Raw genomic sequence first — 15,631 nt, 5'->3', positions numbered from 1 at the left:
GAGCTCACCTTCGTGACTGTAGAACATGCTGTCGGTACTTAATACATGAAACAGATGATCGTACAAGTGTAATGATACAGGAAAAAGATTGCGGCGTCTCGCGAATGACGCGCGATATTATAACAGAAGCGCAGCAGTCGAACGTATGGGGAGGAAAGCATTCTTGGAGGTGAGCGTCACGATCATGGAAGGGCTTGGCAGCACGCTTCGACGCGTTTCTACGCGTGGTGAGGTGAAGACGGAAAGGGACGGAAAGTACACTTCACCAGTCTAATGCCGTGTCTATTAATGCAAGGTCTTGAAGTCATGCAATCGTTACTTAAGCTCTCAGAGGTATCGTCCCATAGCCTTTCCAGCTAGTACAATGCCGAATGCCATGCATTACATGCTGCTCCGTTCCCGTTTGCGCTTCAGCATGATCATGCGCGCGAGACCCAAGGAGATGGCTGTAGTGAAGCGTGTCGATTCAGTCTATGAGTCGCCCATCTGCACGTCCTCGTCGATGACGGGAAGAGGAACGGCGCGGTAGAGGAGGATAAGAGCCGAGTGGCTTTGGCCTGGAACATGTCAGTCATCGTCAACTTACACAGTCACAGTCTGGGATGCTTACCTCCGCCAGACAGGGTTTGTATCCTCTCAGTATCGACCTCGGATACCTTCTCGTCGTTGAACCACCACCATTTACCGTCTTCCTCCTTCCGCTTGCCAGTGTTGGGGTCCTTGGGTCCTTGCTTCTTGACGAAAGACGTGTAGTGGCCACTGTCGGCGCTGGCACCCTGATGCGTGATGACGCCCCTCAGCTCGTAGAGACCGGTCTGGTTTGCGCCCTCGTCTGCAGTCATCTTGGGGTCCACAAGAGCGAGGAGCTCCTTCTTGGCAGCAAGGATTGATGCGGCGCGTTCCGCCTCGACCTGGGCGTCGGTCTTGTACTCAACCTCCTCCATCTTGGTATCCTCAGCCGGCTTGCTGGCGTCCTCCTTCTTTTGTGCAGCTTCTTTCTTCTTCTGTAGAGGCTCCTTGCGAGCAAGAGGGTCGCTATCGTTCTCCTCGCCAGCTCGCATGCGCTTCTGCCGCTTGCGGGCGCGCTCGACATCCTCCTCTTCTTTGCGGACTTCACGGATCTTGTCCCGGATTGGGACGAGCATCTTCCTCAGGTCGTCTGTGCAGAACTCCAATGCGTCCAGCTCTTCGGGGAAGGTGACCTTGCGCATGATCTTTGCCTTCTTGTTGGTATCTTTTCGCCAATCGAAACGCACGAAGTGTATGGGGAGGTGTTTCGGTAGGCGCGCGATCTTGGACGTCTTGGTGTAGATGGCGTTTCTGCCCAGAACCTCTGATCGCTTCTCGATCTGCTCCTTCAAGCCAGCAGCCAGACCGTCCCTGAGGTGGTTCGTCTCTACGTTGATGTGGCAGTTGAGCTTGAAGAAGAGGTCTTCGCTGTGAACGGGCTCCTCGCCACCCTCCTTCGCTGCGGGCTCATCGCACTCCATGACTGACTCGAACTTGCCCGCCATGTACTTGTCGATCCAGGATAGCTCCCTCTTCTTGTTCGCATCTGACCCTGTCTCGTTGTCGGTGATCTTGAGCTTTTGTCGGAGCAGCGAGACGATTTGAGACCAAGCCTCCTCGGCATCCTGCTGTGCGTAGCCGTGGCCGTCCTTTGACTTTTGGGCGAACTGGGGAAATGCGGTTCGGAGAGCGTTGAGGAACATGAGTGGAGGGAAGCCGTTTTGTGTCTCGGACATTTGCTTGAAGAGGTCGCGGAGGGAGCCCGTCAGGTCGGCTGAGCCACCGAGGCCACCGAGACCGAACTGGCTGAGCTGCGAGGCACTGGATGAGCTGGCACCGTTGCTGGAGAGGGTCAGTAGGAGCACGTGGATATGATGTAATAAAACTTACCTGTCTGCGTACCGCAAGAGCTCTTCTTGCAGTTCCGGGATGGAGCGTAGCGTCTGCAGGGTGGAGTTCATGTAGCAGGTGTTGCCCAGGTTCTGCAGACCTGCGGGTGTGGCGCCCTCCAACTGCGCGGCTTCGGCCTCGTCCATGTCCTCGAGGAACTTGACCGGGACCTTGGGCTTCTCGATGACGTTTGCCGACCCCGAGGGCGTGCCCATCATCATGAGTGTCTGGTTCGGCTTGAGGCCCAGCTTGGACATGTCGGCGTCATCCTTGAGCTGTCCGCCCTTGACGATGACCTTTTGGCGCTCTGGCTCGACGCCGGTGATGGAGAAGAGCTGGTACTTGAACGTCTCGCCGGTGGAGGTGGTATCCACTTCGACCTCGTGCTTCTTGCCCTGATGCTTTACGATTACTGCAAACATGTGAATTAGTCTTTGGACCCTTCGAATGACCGTGTGGCGCTGCACGTACCTGGTATAGACGCCATGATGAATGTTCAACTATACGGTGGATAGAGTATAGAAGACTATGGGAGGCGGCGGCGAGAGAGTGGTTATAGTGGCTTCGTGGGGCAAAAGTTAATGGAAGCATGAGGAAGGAGGGCCGCGCCAAGCTGACCGCCGCCCGGAGCTGCTACCCCACTAGCGCGACCAGCTGCAGGCACCGCCAACTCGCCGTACTGGCATGTCATAGCCCGCTCTCCCCCGACGGCAGCCTACCATTCCAACATAGAGCTGCTGCTGAGCTCTATTCGCAATGGTACAGTCACCTCTTACTCCTGTGGTTTAATCACGTGCTCATACTGACACCCTCAGTCGCAATCACTCCGCCCGTACCTCCAGTGCGTGCGCTCGTCGCTCACAGCCGCCCTCTCCCTCTCCAACTTTGCGTCCCAGGCCTCCGAGCGACACAATGTTCCCGAGATCGAAGCCGCCAGCTCTCCCGAAGTCATCCTAAACCCGCTTACCGTATCGAGAAACGAGCATGAACGCGTATACATCGAGCCCAGCATCAACAGTGTGCGCATAAGCATCAAGATCAAACAGGCAGATGAGATTGAACACATCCTGGTCCACAAGTTCACACGGTTCCTGACGCAAAGAGCCGAGTCCTTCTACATCATGCGGAGGAAGCCGGTCAAGGGCTACGACATCTCGTTCCTGATCACCAACTTCCACACCGAGGAGATGCTGAAGCACAAGCTGGTCGACTTCATTATCCAGTTCATGGAGGAGGTGGACAAGGAGATTTCAGAAATGAAGCTCTTCGTAAGACAGCCGAGGTTCGCCTGTTCGAGCACTAGAGCTGACACATTACCAGTTGAACGCAAGAGCACGTTTCGTGGCCGAGTCTTTCCTTACTCCGGTATGTATACCCCACACATACACCCGTGTACAGATACTGACAGAACTTAGTTTGATTGAGCGTGTTACGATGCCGGCGTTTGTATATATTGGCTCATTACGAATACCTGGGCAGACGAAGCTAGAACGAACAAATATCAGGCCCGGAATCTTTGCCCACGAACGAGCGCTATGTGGAAAAGTTGCTATGCAAGCTGAGCATTCGACCAGCATTCAATACAAATACAAACTTCGAATCCATTCCATACTTGACGTACACCGCCGATCGCCCGAACATAAATGCAGATACACCGCGGACGACTGACGTGGAAGGAAAACGTCACGTTCATGCCAATTCTCATACTGTCATTATTCTCATTTGGATATTTCATCTACATATTGCCAGCCAGCCGCAGTGATGTTCGCCAGAATTTCTAGAGATCAAGCTCACAGTTGATCAGCGCTTACAACTTCGCCAGGACAGCGTCGGCACCGGAGACCTGTAGAATTAGCAACGAGCACCTCGACCTTTCAGAGCGATGCGAAACTTACCGAGACCTCACCAGGGCTCTTCTCGTTCTCGGCGTAGATGACCTTGCCGTGGTCGAAGACCATAGCCCAGCGACCGTTGCGGTCGCCCATACCAGCAGGCCAACCGTGTTCCTTGGAGAAGAAGGTCTTAGTGTCGCTGAGGAAAAGGACCTCGTCGCCCTTGACACCGTTGACCTTGCCCCAAGCGTTCATAACCCAGGCGTCGTTGCTCGCAATGGTAGCAATGACATCAACACCCTTGTCCTTGAACTCCTTGGCCTTTGCGATGTAGGGAGGGAGATGGTAGGCCTGGCATCCTGGGGTGAAGGCACCGGGAACGGAGAAGAGGACGACCTTCTTGTCTGCCCACTCCTTGCTGGCATCGTATTCTTGGGGACGGCCGCAGGCGGTGGGGTCAGCGTCGGTGATGGGCGCCCATCTATATGAGAGAAGATACAATGTCAGCGTGCACTTTAAGAGCTTCGGTGTTGAGCGGAGCTCGATGCGAAGGTACTTACTCGAACTTGACGCCCTCGGGGAGCTTGTCGCCAACTTGTAGAGGAGCCATGATGATTAGTTGGTGTATTGGTAGAAAATGTTGTGTAATCTGTAGATGCGTGTAACGGAATTGAGCAGAGTGAGAGAAAGTGACTTGTTATGTCGGACGCCGATTAGTTATGCTAGCTGGAGGGGTACCCGCCCGGCTTCCCAAGCTTGAAGCTTCGAGATCATAGTGGGGCATATGCCGGCCGAGGCTTATGACGCCAGGTACCCAGCCAGCGCATTTCCAACGCTGCAGGGTTTCTTTGACAAATCTTTTTGGCCTATTAGAGCGGTGAATGAGCGTGTACCTGAATGAGCAGCTAGAGGAGAGGTGCCGGAGGAATCATAGCAGAATCACACAGAGTCGAGGCGATGAGGTAGAGGAGCTTATTCAAAAGGGCCATCTGCTACGAGCTATTTGGATCCCAGCAGCTGAATTATTGACGCGTATTGATTGTATGTCGGCGTTTCGTTGTTGTGGAACATTCAAGTGATCGTCATCTTTGCTTTTCGACTTTCTCGAACCTTCTCAACAGCTGTCATCCCACGCACTAAGCCGTAGATCTGATCTCTCTCTTGAGGGTCATCAACAGTAGTCTCAAACTCAGTCAGGTTTCACAACATCTATCGCAGATAAGCTGAGCTTCATCTGATGAGTCTGCATGTAAGCACATGCCGAAGTGCCGATACAAAGCATCCAACGGCATTTCTTGTATCATGATTCATGATGATAACGTTCTGTATTTGAGCGATCACATTGACCTTCTACACAATTAATTTCGTGATTTCCGCTTTGGCAATTTCACTATGTCTCCCGCACCACCCTTTACTCAAGAAACCGCTCACGCCAAGGTCAAGAAGGCTCAAGACCTCTGGAACGGCCAGTGCGTGGTATCATGACTAGCTCTCATCGTTACTAAACTGTGCCAGAAACCCCAAGGTGATAGCACAGGCCTATACACCCGACAGTGTTTGGCGCAACCGATCGTCTTTCCTCGCCGGCACGGCAGACATTGAAGACTTCTTGACGAAGAAGTGGGAGAAGGAAAAGAACTACCGGCTGCGCAAAGAGCTCTTTGCCTTTTCAGATGACAAGATCGCGGTTCAGTTCTGGTATGAGTTCCAAGATGCCCACGACGGCATGAAGTGGAAGCGATGCTATGGCCTTGAAGACTGGACGTTCGCAGAGGACGGGAAGATGCGCAAGCGGCAGATGAGCGGCAATGACATCGAGATCGATGAAGCCCGTGAGTGTTTCCCGCCTCCGTGTATCTTTATTTAGAATCGGTAGCGTTGCTAAGGTCTATGTAGAGCGATGGTTCAAGGACGGCGTCGACGTGAACGCAGTCGAAATTAGCGAGTCTCATTGATGATGGATGTTCTTGGTGTATTCAAATAAAACGGGTGGGTATCGTGACGCTTGCGAGAAAGGACATATGCATGCGATGACTTCGTTATATGGCTTATGCTGGAGGAGTATCGTGGATGGCGACGAGAATGAATTTTGGATCTTGAATCGTTAGCAGAAGCCCCGCCATCGAGTGCGTGAGGGACATACCTGGTACAATGACCAATTCGTTCTTCCTTGTTCGCAGCCTGAGAAGTTTGACCTCGTCTTCCTTGTCTAGCTCGTCCACAAGGGTCCCCGCTGCCGTCAGGAACGACCAGACCATGCTGGCGACATCCTCAGCGCTGTGTATCCCGCTTTCTTTCCTGCCGTTCGAGTAGTTGTCCGACGCAGCTTCCCCAGAGGCTGGCAAAGTACTATTTGGGTTCGCTGAAGAGCTGTTTGATATGAGACCAGAAGTGCGTATTATTGTGCCGTTCTCGCGAGACAGTATGAGGGTGCTCTGAACGCCGGGCTTTTGGCTCAGTCGCGTGAGTAGCGAAAGTGTCTCATCTGGCTAGGCGCATATTAGTAAGCAATGTTGGAGAGCACACTAATGTACATACTGCGTTCTGGGCCATGTTTCGTGATGTGTGCCAGAAGAATAAGAGATGCAGTCGCGGGTTACAGCGCGCTGATGACATCGGCGTACACCACCGCGGCTGGACCCTGCCAAGAGTCCACCAACTCAGGCCTTTTCGGTGTTAGCGGCATCTGTGGATCCTCAATTTTCCATTCCTCAGTAAAGAACGCGTCGTTCGCTCATTGACGCGCGTAACATCGTTCACTCTCGCGACCTTGCGCGCAACAGTAAACTCTTACGAAATCACGACTTTGCTAAGCGAACCCCCAAAACTAATCTAGTCCGTCACCATGACCAACAGCTCAAAGAAGAAGAAGGAGAATAAGAAGAAGGACTTTCAAGTAAAAACGACCAAAATCGCATATGCCGAACCGCATTACTGACGGAACCAGAAAGCAAAACTAAAGGTTGGAAAGGCGAGACCCAAGGCCGCAAACAGCACCGATACGAGCTTCCGAGCCAAATGTAAGGTCTACCTTATCACATCTCTCTCTCTTAACTAACGTATCACAGCGATATCTCTCAAGCAACAAGCACTTTCCACAAGTGCCCCATCTCTAGAAGCACAATGCGCACATTATCTGGGCTTGCTTAATCACAAGGCAGACACACAGCGAAGAGAATCTTTAGCATTCTTGACATCGGCCATCGCAAACAATCCGCCTACAGTGCCATTGCCGCAGCCTTCGTCTGTCATCATTCCTGTGGCACAAAAGCTCATTCTGGATGGATCCAACAGCGTTCGTCAACAGCTACTGAAGCTACTGCAAAGCTTGCCGCCACTCGACATTGCTAGCCACGCCGACCAGCTTTTACTCCACACAAGAGCTGCCATGACGCATTTAGCAACAGAAATTCGTTTGTTCGGCCTTGACGTATTGGAATGGTTGCTTGCCGTTGCAGGCGATGAGGTCGTCAGCTGTGCTGGAGGTTGGGTGAAGATGCTCAAATGCTTCCTCAGTTTACTCGGTTGGCAGAGCGAAGCGTCAAGCAAATGGTCAACTGCCAAATCGTACGGGAAAGCTGATACGAAGATGCAAGTCAAGCAAATGAACGCCTTGACTTCCTTCCTCCGCGCGGGACTCTCCCACAGGCAGACAATAATATCCGTTGACATCAGCGACAGCAACTTCCCACTTTGGCATACTCAACACCATATTCTTTCCGAGCGATCAAACGTTTATGCACATCTCAACTTGTTTGGCGCTGCAAGAGACGAGGAAGCAGAGATGTATGAAGACCGCGAAGATCGACAACGATTATTCCGAGACCGAGCCGAGGCTGCAATCGTCGCAGGATTGGAGCAAGCAACCAAAGGCGGTGGAGAGTTGGGCAGAGCGGGTGCGCAACTTCGCAAAGCCGTGAAAGAGGGTATGGCGGACTTCTACCGAGAGGATCCAATGGCCTGAGAGTGCAATCTTCCAATTTACCCACTGCAAGGTGTGGCCTCCTACGGAACGCTTCTAGAGACACGTGGGAGGACGGTCTCAAGTACTTCGTACTACCGGATAGCCGAAGGAGATCAACGGGAGTACCTCCAGAAGTGACACCGGATAATGTCTGGTGCTATCTTACAACAACGCCACCTACACCCCGGTCTCAGCACACGGGACCAGTCGCGAAAGTGGCGACGTCACCACCGTCCCATGACAATCCGCGCAACACAAACATGAGCCTCAGGCTCACGAGTAGTCTGACGGAGACCGAAGCTAGCGCCATGACTCGAGGCGCGACCGGTCAATACACGTACTGTCAGCCTTGCGCATCAACATCTTCCTCGCCACCGAAACAGACACGACAAGTCGTTTAGGCACTTCTGGCCGCCCTTTTCGCCCAGCGTTGTACCCCTCACTTTGCGTCACCACTTGAAGAATCCTTCACATCCAACGTTGTCATATTCACGGCTGGGAATGATCGAGAGAATCATACACGCCCATCATAGGGTGTAATCGAGCGAATTCGGGTACGGCAGTATAGAACGACAGCAGCGTTTAGAGTCGGAGTTTGTAGCGAGCCAGGTTATAATCGCGAAACGTAAACATCCAGTCAACTCAGAATACTATCAAGAATATCGCCTAGCTTCAGGCTTGTCACACACAATGAACACAACGGCAGCATCGCCTGGATTGCAGGAAGACGAGCCCGCGCTGACTGATGAGAAAGCCGATGTCGACGCGGGTCTAGTCCCTCCCACAGACTGGATTGGAATACCTCCTTTGCATCACCAAACGGAGTTATGGATTCCCGATACAGCCGAGGAGCTTGCCCGCCAAACAGCTTCTTCGGCGGTGCATTTCCCAGAAACCCGGCAACGGCATCGTGGTACGGCTTCACCTCGCAGGGCCGATGTATCGTGGGAGGATATGCCTTCTCATCTTGTCCCATTTGTTCCTTATATAGATAAGAAGAAGGAGAAGACGGCCATCGGTATACCAGCTCCTGATGAAGGGACTATGGATGTCAACATTATCCGAACGTGGATAGATCGATGCCGTCAACTACACGGGGAACAATGTCATGGTAGCAGGACCTCACAGATGCACTCGCCTTTCCCGTCCTATTTGATCGATGTCGAGAACGGATGTCTGGTAGTTGCACCTAAACACCCACGTTACGTCGCTTTGAGTTATGTTTGGGGTGGTGCAGAGACCTCAGCTTGCGCTACGATGGCGAACCTGGCAGCACTTCAAAAGCACAACGGACTGTACAGCGGGGTTATATCATTGCCCAATCTTCTTCGAGACGCCATCAATTTGGTGAAGGATTTGGGTCTTACTTATTTATGGGTGGATCGAATTGCCATCGTTCAAGACGACGAAGCCACCAAACACCACCAGCTGAGTGCCATGGGAGAGATATACGCAGGATCGCTTTTTACCTTGGTTGCAGCTCAAAACGAGGAAGCAGCTTCGAGTCTCTATGGACATCGGAGAATGACGCTTACTCCAAGTGAGACTCCCATACCACAAAGACTCAGGAGACCGGACGGAAAGCCACTGAGTGGTGCGCAGTATATGACAAAGCAAGCGATGTCACTCATGGAGACAAAATGGTACTCGCGAGGTTGGACTTTCCAGGAATACATATTCTCTACACGAAGGGTCATCTTCCAAAACAATACAGTCAATTGGGAATGTCTCTGTGCTTCCTGGCATGAATGCCAGGATTCTACTTCATCAACGCCACTATCTACTGATACCGGAAAACCAACCTCCGACATTCCAGCAACAAGAATGGACGCGCCTGTTGCTGGGCTCAACAGTTCACCTTGGCCAGACATGATTCGTTACACGCGTCTCATGACCTTGTTCAATGAACGAGATCTGACTTTCCCGGAAGATGTTCTTGACGCTTTTGTGAGTTGTCTCGCACATTTGAGCAGCATATTCCCAGGCGGATTCATATCCGGTTTGCCGACGATGTGCTTCGATGCCGCGCTGTTGTGGCAGCCATGGGCATATCTGAAGAGACGGAAGCCCCGCCGACTACCTGCTGGTGACGCTATTCTACCTTCATGGTCTTGGGCAGGATGGGAAGGTATCATCAATTCTGAGAGCTGGAGAAGTGCTGCCAACTACCAGATTGAGCACTTACCTAAAACAGAGATACCCCAATATACTTCCTGGAGGACCATCAGTAGTGTGCATTGGACATACTCGAGGACTTTGACATCGGAGAAGTATCCAGTCAACATTCCCTCGCAATTTAGGCGGCCAGCCTTCACCATGTCTGGGGAGGGTCTACCCCCAGAATGGTCCATATCCGCAAATCTGGGAGAAGATGGTCAAGCGGTCCGACATTCATGCGACCCATCTGCATCCTTTCGCTATCCAATCCCAATCCTCGACGAGACAGACCGCCGGCAACCTGTGATCAATGCTCGCTACCTGCACTGTACCACGAGACACGCCTTCCTCGCGCTGGGCAAAGAATTCCTCAACACGACATCGGGCTGTCCTTCCGTGCAGCTTCTTACAACATCTGGTCGGTGGGCTGGGTGTCTCCGACTCAACTTCATACCTTCTCATGCGCGCGACGAAACATCGACACCGTCTACCCCGACTCTGAAACATCGCTCTCGGGATACGTCTAAAGCTCTTCCCAGCTTTGCTTTCACCACCCCTTCGCCGTCTGAAGTCGCGGATGCGCTCTTCGACCCTGATCGAATCGGAAACGAGTTGTGTGAGCTTATCGAGATATCTGCTGGATCGGTTGAGAATTGGGAAATCGATGCGCGAAGCTTCGATGAATGGTATCAAGATTGCGTCTGGGTTAAAGGACTGTACGAGTTCGTCAATGTACTCTGGGTAACGCGGGTGGAGGGAGTCGCATATCGCAAAGCGCTTGGGAGGATTCGGAAGGATGTGTGGGAGAGCGAGGCGAAGGATGAGATAGAAGTCACGCTCGGATGAGCGGGTCCAGCATAAGAGTGCTGCGCGGTCAGTCTGATGAACGGACCGGGCAGGGGTTTCTGTGTTTGTCGAGCGGCTTTCGGTTAAGTTCCTCGCGCTATCAGTCTATCGAAGCGCGCACGTACAAAAACATGTTCAGACTAGAGGTGCTAACAGGCAGGAGCACCTGCACATGTAGTTGGCAGCACGAATGGATAAACACTGTCGCGCAATAACGGGAAGGCATGAGATGGTTCGCTACTTCTCATTCTGGCCTCGCATGGTCTTCATGTACAATCTAGCAAATTGAGATATACGCACACGGGTCAGCGGCAAAGTGAAAGATACAAGCTCAAAGGTACTATGGATGGGCGGTCCTGATCGCGGTGTTGAGCTGCACTCTTGATTACGTCACAGCACTAAACATGTCGGCGCGGGACGCGCTCGCCCAGGCCGAAACATTGCTGATACTGCCGACAAACACTGGTGTGCTGGCCACATTGATACACATAGCCCTCCATACCTCTCGCCTCCTCTTCTGCCTTCATCATATCTGCGATACATCTTCCCACCCTCTTGCCATTGCTCAATCGCTGGTGTGGACATTCGTAACCAATCGCAACGCGACCATGTCGATAGTATCGCAGACCCTGCAGGGTGCAGTGCTGAGCATAACTTCAAACGTGCTTGCGCAAGCAATATCATCCTACAAAGACAGCGTACGTGCTGTTGCGCAATTGTCCATGTCCTGGCACACGTAGCTAACACGTATCCAGACGCCCTTCGCCCTCAACTATGCCACCGTCTTCAAGTTCGCGCTCTTCAGCGTCCTCAGCACCCCACCCAACATAGTCTGGCAAGGCTACCTCGAAGACCAATTCCCTACCAACGTGCCCTCCGCCGCCCCGCCGTCCGAGAAGCCAGGCTCGAAGCCCGACCCCACCAAGACGTCGCTCAGCAAGACAAACGTCCTTATCAAGTTCCTGCTTGACCAGACCATCGGCGCCGTCGTCAACACGCTCATGTTCTTGAGCTACATGGCCTATGTCAATGCGCAGGGCAAGCCGGGCGTCAACGCCATGGACGTGGTCACGAGCGACTGCGCGAATAAGCTGTGGCCGATGATGAAGGATGGATACAAATTCTGGCCCGCGATAAGCCTTATCAGCTTCCTGTGGGTGCCAGTAGACAAGAGGATCGTCTTTGGCTGCTCTGTGGGCGTCGTGTGGGGCATATACTTGAGTCTGGCCGTGGGCGCATAGATACGAGTGCGATGTGAGCCGGCGCTGTGGAGACGGATGTCTTGAGCGTTGTAGACCGATCCAGCGCGAATGCGTTTCTGGGGCGCTGAGTGCGCGAATAAGCTGGAATCGCGAAAAGGTTCGGTTCTGCTGGTCCGTACCACTCAACGCGAACACCTATCCTATGCCTTAAAGGCATCCCATGCTACCTTTTCTTATCGTTCACGTGAAACAGTGGGCATCTCTAAAGTATCCTTTCGGTGGTGGGTACAACTACGCGCGACCGAGCTTCATCTTCTTTGAGTGGTTCTTCCAATCGGTACACCCTGAACTATCGACTCTCTCCACAGTACTCGCACTAAGCTGACAACCACCATACTTACCTTACGGAACCGAAGAGGCTTTTTCGCCTTCGCAGTGGAGCTTTACAAAAATGATACTCCAGTACCAAGGGACTTGGTCTTTCCATTGCACAATCAGAATTGACTGTCCGCCAACGTCTAGTAAGGCGTACGCCATGTGAACATGTGCTCCACACAACCACTTCAACAGCAATTACTGGTCACAGCATTTCGATGTGTGCGCATTTGGAAATTTTCATACTAACCGAGATCAAATCAATATACAAGAAAAGATCTCCTGCTGTATAACCATCTCCTCTCAAACACCTCACCATCCGCACATCATGGAGCATCCCTCAGAGCTCTCTGAGAAAATTACTGACGCCCCCGAGGGGGGGCCTTCAACGCAAACACCGAAGTCCAAGGGTAAGCAAAGCTCCAATGGCAAGGAGTCCGTCGCCAGTGGCTTCAAGTACGGACCCGTGCCAGGTCAGTACTTCCGTTCACGACGCGTGAAGCCCGAGGATGTCGGGATGCCGTGGCTCGACAAGCCGCACCCGAGGCAAAAATGGGGAACGATTCTTCCCCTCGTCGGCTTTGGTCTTGGCCTGATGGTGACCGCTATCATGATCTGGGACGGCTTCCGAGTCATCGGCAAGCACAAGTACTGCCAGATCTTCCATGACGATTTCAAGTCACTGAACGAGACCGTCTGGACCAAGGAAGTCGAGCTGGGTGGCTACGGGTAAGTCTCCTCCGACCATTGGTATGCATTGACTAACTCGAATATGCAGCAACGGCCAGTTTGAGATGACTACTGGCACGGATGAGAATGTCTTCGTCAAGAACGGCGAACTTATCATCAAGCCGACTTTCCAAGAGGAGCAGTTCCTTGGAAGCAACTACACCCTTGACCTACGTGGCCATGGATGCACTGGTTCCAGCTGGAGTGACTGTGTTGCCACCACCAACACGACCAACGGCACCATCATCAACCCCATCAAGTCCGGTCGCATCAACACCAGGCGCGGCGCCTCAATCAAGTACGGCCGTATCGAGGTCGTCGCCAAGCTGCCATCTGGTGATTGGCTGTGGCCCGCTATCTGGATGTTGCCCAAGGACAACGCATATGGGCCTTGGCCTCGCTCTGGTGAGATCGATATCGCCGAATCTCGCGGCAACGATCCCAGTTACGCTCAGGGTGGCAGGAACGTTGTCTCGAGCACGTTGCACTTTGGCCCCGACTCCAACCATAACGGCTGGTGGCGCAACAACGTCAAGCGCGAGGCGCTACACACTACATACGCCGCCGGTTACAACACTTTCGGTATTGAGGTAAGTCTCACATGTCTCCGTGGTCTGCTCGCCAGTACTAATCAAATATACAGTGGAGCGAGAAGTACATCTTCACCTACATCAACACGCGTCTACTCCAGGTCATGTACACGCACTTCGACCAGCCCTTCTTCAAGTACGGAAACTTCCCCCAGGCCGATGCCAACGGCACCCGTCTCGACAACCCCTGGAAGCACGCCAAGAGCAACGCCGCTCCCTTTGACCAGGAGTTCTACCTCGTCATGAACCTGGCTGTCGGTTCCACCAACGGATGGTTCGAGGATGGCAAGAGCGGTAAGCCATGGATTGACAAGAGTCACCGCGCCAAGCTCGACTTCTGGGAGGCCAAGAACCAGTGGTTGCCTACGTGGAAGGACGACGGACAGATGAAGGTTAAGAGTGTTACCATGTGGCAGCAAGGCGGACACAACGGGTGCAAGGCTTAATGGAATTTAACGCTTTTGGGGGAAGGGGATGACTGGATTAGTGGACTTGACTCGTTGTCGGAAGTACTGCGCAGGTACAAGTCCGTATGGAGGACCTCGCTGATTGTAATCGTACTATCTAATGCAACGACTTTGTCTCAAGGGATCCATGCTATCGTGATTTCGTTCCTTGTACGCACTTTGACGAATACGGCTTCATCGCAAGCCATGTTCAACGGTGGCTCAACTGCTATCCTTAACAGGCAGTCGACGAACTCTATTAATATAGATATATGCGAAAATCGTCGTGAGGTCTCACGTACTCTTTGACGGAACAATAGGCACGCAAGTCATGTACGCCCGTAAAGATGGAAGCTAGTGTTCAGTTGGGAAGGTGGGATGGCCCCCGGCTTACCATTTCGGGCTATCACGACCAGGCACCCACTTTTCCACTTCTAACATCTACACGCCTATCTTGAGTGCAACGTCCGATGTTCGCAGCGCGCATACTTGTGACTAAGCCCGGTATCATCCGAACTATACGCGTTACTTCTCTCAGTCGCGCTGCTTGAACGATTCATCACCAAAAGCGCTCTTATTCCATCGGTCCAACCAGCATCTCGTACACATCGCAACCATGCCGTACTCTCCCAAAGTAGGCGATTCGCTAGACTCGCTAGATACGCCGTCTATGATTGTGGACATGGACTTGATGGAAGCCAACCTGGATAAACTCATGAAACAACTCCTTCCCACTGGCGTCAACATCCGCCCACATCTGAAGACCACGAAATCCGCTGTCCTCGCGAAGAAGATGGTCAAAGCGGGCGCAAAAGGAGGATGTGTAGCGAAACTCTCCGAAGCAGAAGTCATGTGCGAGAAAGGCTTCACAGACCTCCTAATAACCTGCGAGATAATCGGCCCAGCAAAGGTGGCGCGGTTAGTGGAACTAGTCAAGAAGTACAAAGACGTGCGGATAGTCGTCGACAGCATAGAAGGCGCAAGCACAATCGAGCAAGCCCTATCAAAAAACGGCTTCGAAGGCACCGTCATGACGCTCATCGATCTCGATGTGGGATTACACCGCACGGGTGTGCAACCGGGTCAGCCAGCCTCGGACCTAGCACGTTTCGTCGCCAGCTCAAAGCACCTCAAACTCATCGGCGTACAAGGGTACGAGGGACATTTGCAACACATCCACGGTCTCGAAGAGCGCAAGAGTCAATGTCTGGAGAGCATGAGGATCCTTACCTCGACCGCGGATGCGCTGAGGAAAGAAGGTTACGCGATTGATGTGGTGACGACTGGTGGAACGGGCACAGCGGAGTTCTGTGTCACGGTCCCTGGAATCACAGAAGTACAGCCTGGTTCTTTCCTCTTCATGGATACGGATTATCGCAATGCTGTTGGTTCGACGAATTATGCGCAGAGTCTGACTATCTTGTCGACGGTTCTCAGCAAGCAGGGCCCCAATACCATTACCATTGACGCAGGTCTCAAGTCGTTGACGACGGATTCTGGGTTGGCCGAGTGCAAGACGCCGGGGTATACGTATGGCGTTCTGGGAGATGAGCATGGTAGTCTCGCTTGGGAGGAAGGCAAGGGTAAAGAA

General features: G+C 52.7%; 8 protein-coding genes across 8 annotated transcripts; 5 read left to right on the top strand and 3 right to left on the bottom strand.

Moving 5' to 3' along the window:
• Positions 1–471: 471 nt before the first annotated feature.
• J4E84_001715 (uncharacterized protein) lies at positions 472–2,386 on the bottom strand (the record flags this gene model as incomplete). The annotated part of the gene is made up of 4 exons (XM_049384345.1): positions 472–557; positions 611–1,851; positions 1,900–2,311; positions 2,371–2,386. 4 exons carry the CDS (start codon positions 2,384–2,386, stop codon positions 472–474), a joined length of 1,755 nt encoding a protein of 584 aa, XP_049247701.1.
• A 269-nt stretch (positions 2,387–2,655) lies between these two features.
• On the top strand, positions 2,656–3,323 carry ARPC4 (Actin- protein 2/3 complex subunit 4; the record flags this gene model as incomplete). Its single annotated transcript, XM_049384344.1, has 4 exons — positions 2,656–2,658; positions 2,715–3,167; positions 3,220–3,264; positions 3,315–3,323. The coding sequence occupies 4 exons, from the start codon at positions 2,656–2,658 to the stop codon at positions 3,321–3,323; spliced, it is 510 nt and encodes a 169-aa protein (XP_049247700.1).
• A 383-nt stretch (positions 3,324–3,706) lies between these two features.
• Positions 3,707–4,341, bottom strand: J4E84_001713 (uncharacterized protein; the record flags this gene model as incomplete). The annotated part of the gene is made up of 3 exons (XM_049384343.1): positions 3,707–3,742; positions 3,795–4,212; positions 4,292–4,341. The coding sequence occupies 3 exons, from the start codon at positions 4,339–4,341 to the stop codon at positions 3,707–3,709; spliced, it is 504 nt and encodes a 167-aa protein (XP_049247699.1).
• Positions 4,342–5,123: 782 nt separating this feature from the next.
• Positions 5,124–5,686, top strand: J4E84_001712 (uncharacterized protein; the record flags this gene model as incomplete). Its single annotated transcript, XM_049384342.1, has 3 exons — positions 5,124–5,200; positions 5,247–5,563; positions 5,628–5,686. 3 exons carry the CDS (start codon positions 5,124–5,126, stop codon positions 5,684–5,686), a joined length of 453 nt encoding a protein of 150 aa, XP_049247698.1.
• A 93-nt stretch (positions 5,687–5,779) lies between these two features.
• J4E84_001711 (uncharacterized protein) lies at positions 5,780–6,284 on the bottom strand (the record flags this gene model as incomplete). The annotated part of the gene is made up of 3 exons (XM_049384341.1): positions 5,780–5,826; positions 5,875–6,220; positions 6,270–6,284. The coding sequence occupies 3 exons, from the start codon at positions 6,282–6,284 to the stop codon at positions 5,780–5,782; spliced, it is 408 nt and encodes a 135-aa protein (XP_049247697.1).
• A 292-nt stretch (positions 6,285–6,576) lies between these two features.
• On the top strand, positions 6,577–7,695 carry J4E84_001710 (uncharacterized protein; the record flags this gene model as incomplete). Its single annotated transcript, XM_049384340.1, has 3 exons — positions 6,577–6,627; positions 6,679–6,751; positions 6,800–7,695. The coding sequence occupies 3 exons, from the start codon at positions 6,577–6,579 to the stop codon at positions 7,693–7,695; spliced, it is 1,020 nt and encodes a 339-aa protein (XP_049247696.1).
• Positions 7,696–11,306: 3,611 nt separating this feature from the next.
• On the top strand, positions 11,307–11,939 carry J4E84_001709 (uncharacterized protein; the record flags this gene model as incomplete). Its single annotated transcript, XM_049384339.1, has 2 exons — positions 11,307–11,396; positions 11,454–11,939. 2 exons carry the CDS (start codon positions 11,307–11,309, stop codon positions 11,937–11,939), a joined length of 576 nt encoding a protein of 191 aa, XP_049247695.1.
• Positions 11,940–12,603: 664 nt separating this feature from the next.
• J4E84_001708 (uncharacterized protein) lies at positions 12,604–14,040 on the top strand (the record flags this gene model as incomplete). The annotated part of the gene is made up of 3 exons (XM_049384338.1): positions 12,604–13,004; positions 13,054–13,594; positions 13,648–14,040. The coding sequence occupies 3 exons, from the start codon at positions 12,604–12,606 to the stop codon at positions 14,038–14,040; spliced, it is 1,335 nt and encodes a 444-aa protein (XP_049247694.1).
• Between the last annotated feature and the right edge of the window lie 1,591 nt (positions 14,041–15,631).

This window comes from Alternaria hordeiaustralica (assembly GCF_023758085.1).
Source record: "Alternaria hordeiaustralica strain BMP 2776 chromosome Unknown scaffold_2, whole genome shotgun sequence".
In the NCBI taxonomy this organism is placed as follows: domain Eukaryota; kingdom Fungi; phylum Ascomycota; class Dothideomycetes; order Pleosporales; family Pleosporaceae; genus Alternaria; species Alternaria hordeiaustralica.
The sequence above is the reverse complement of the archived record's forward strand: the minus strand, read 5'-3'. Positions and strand labels throughout refer to the sequence as shown.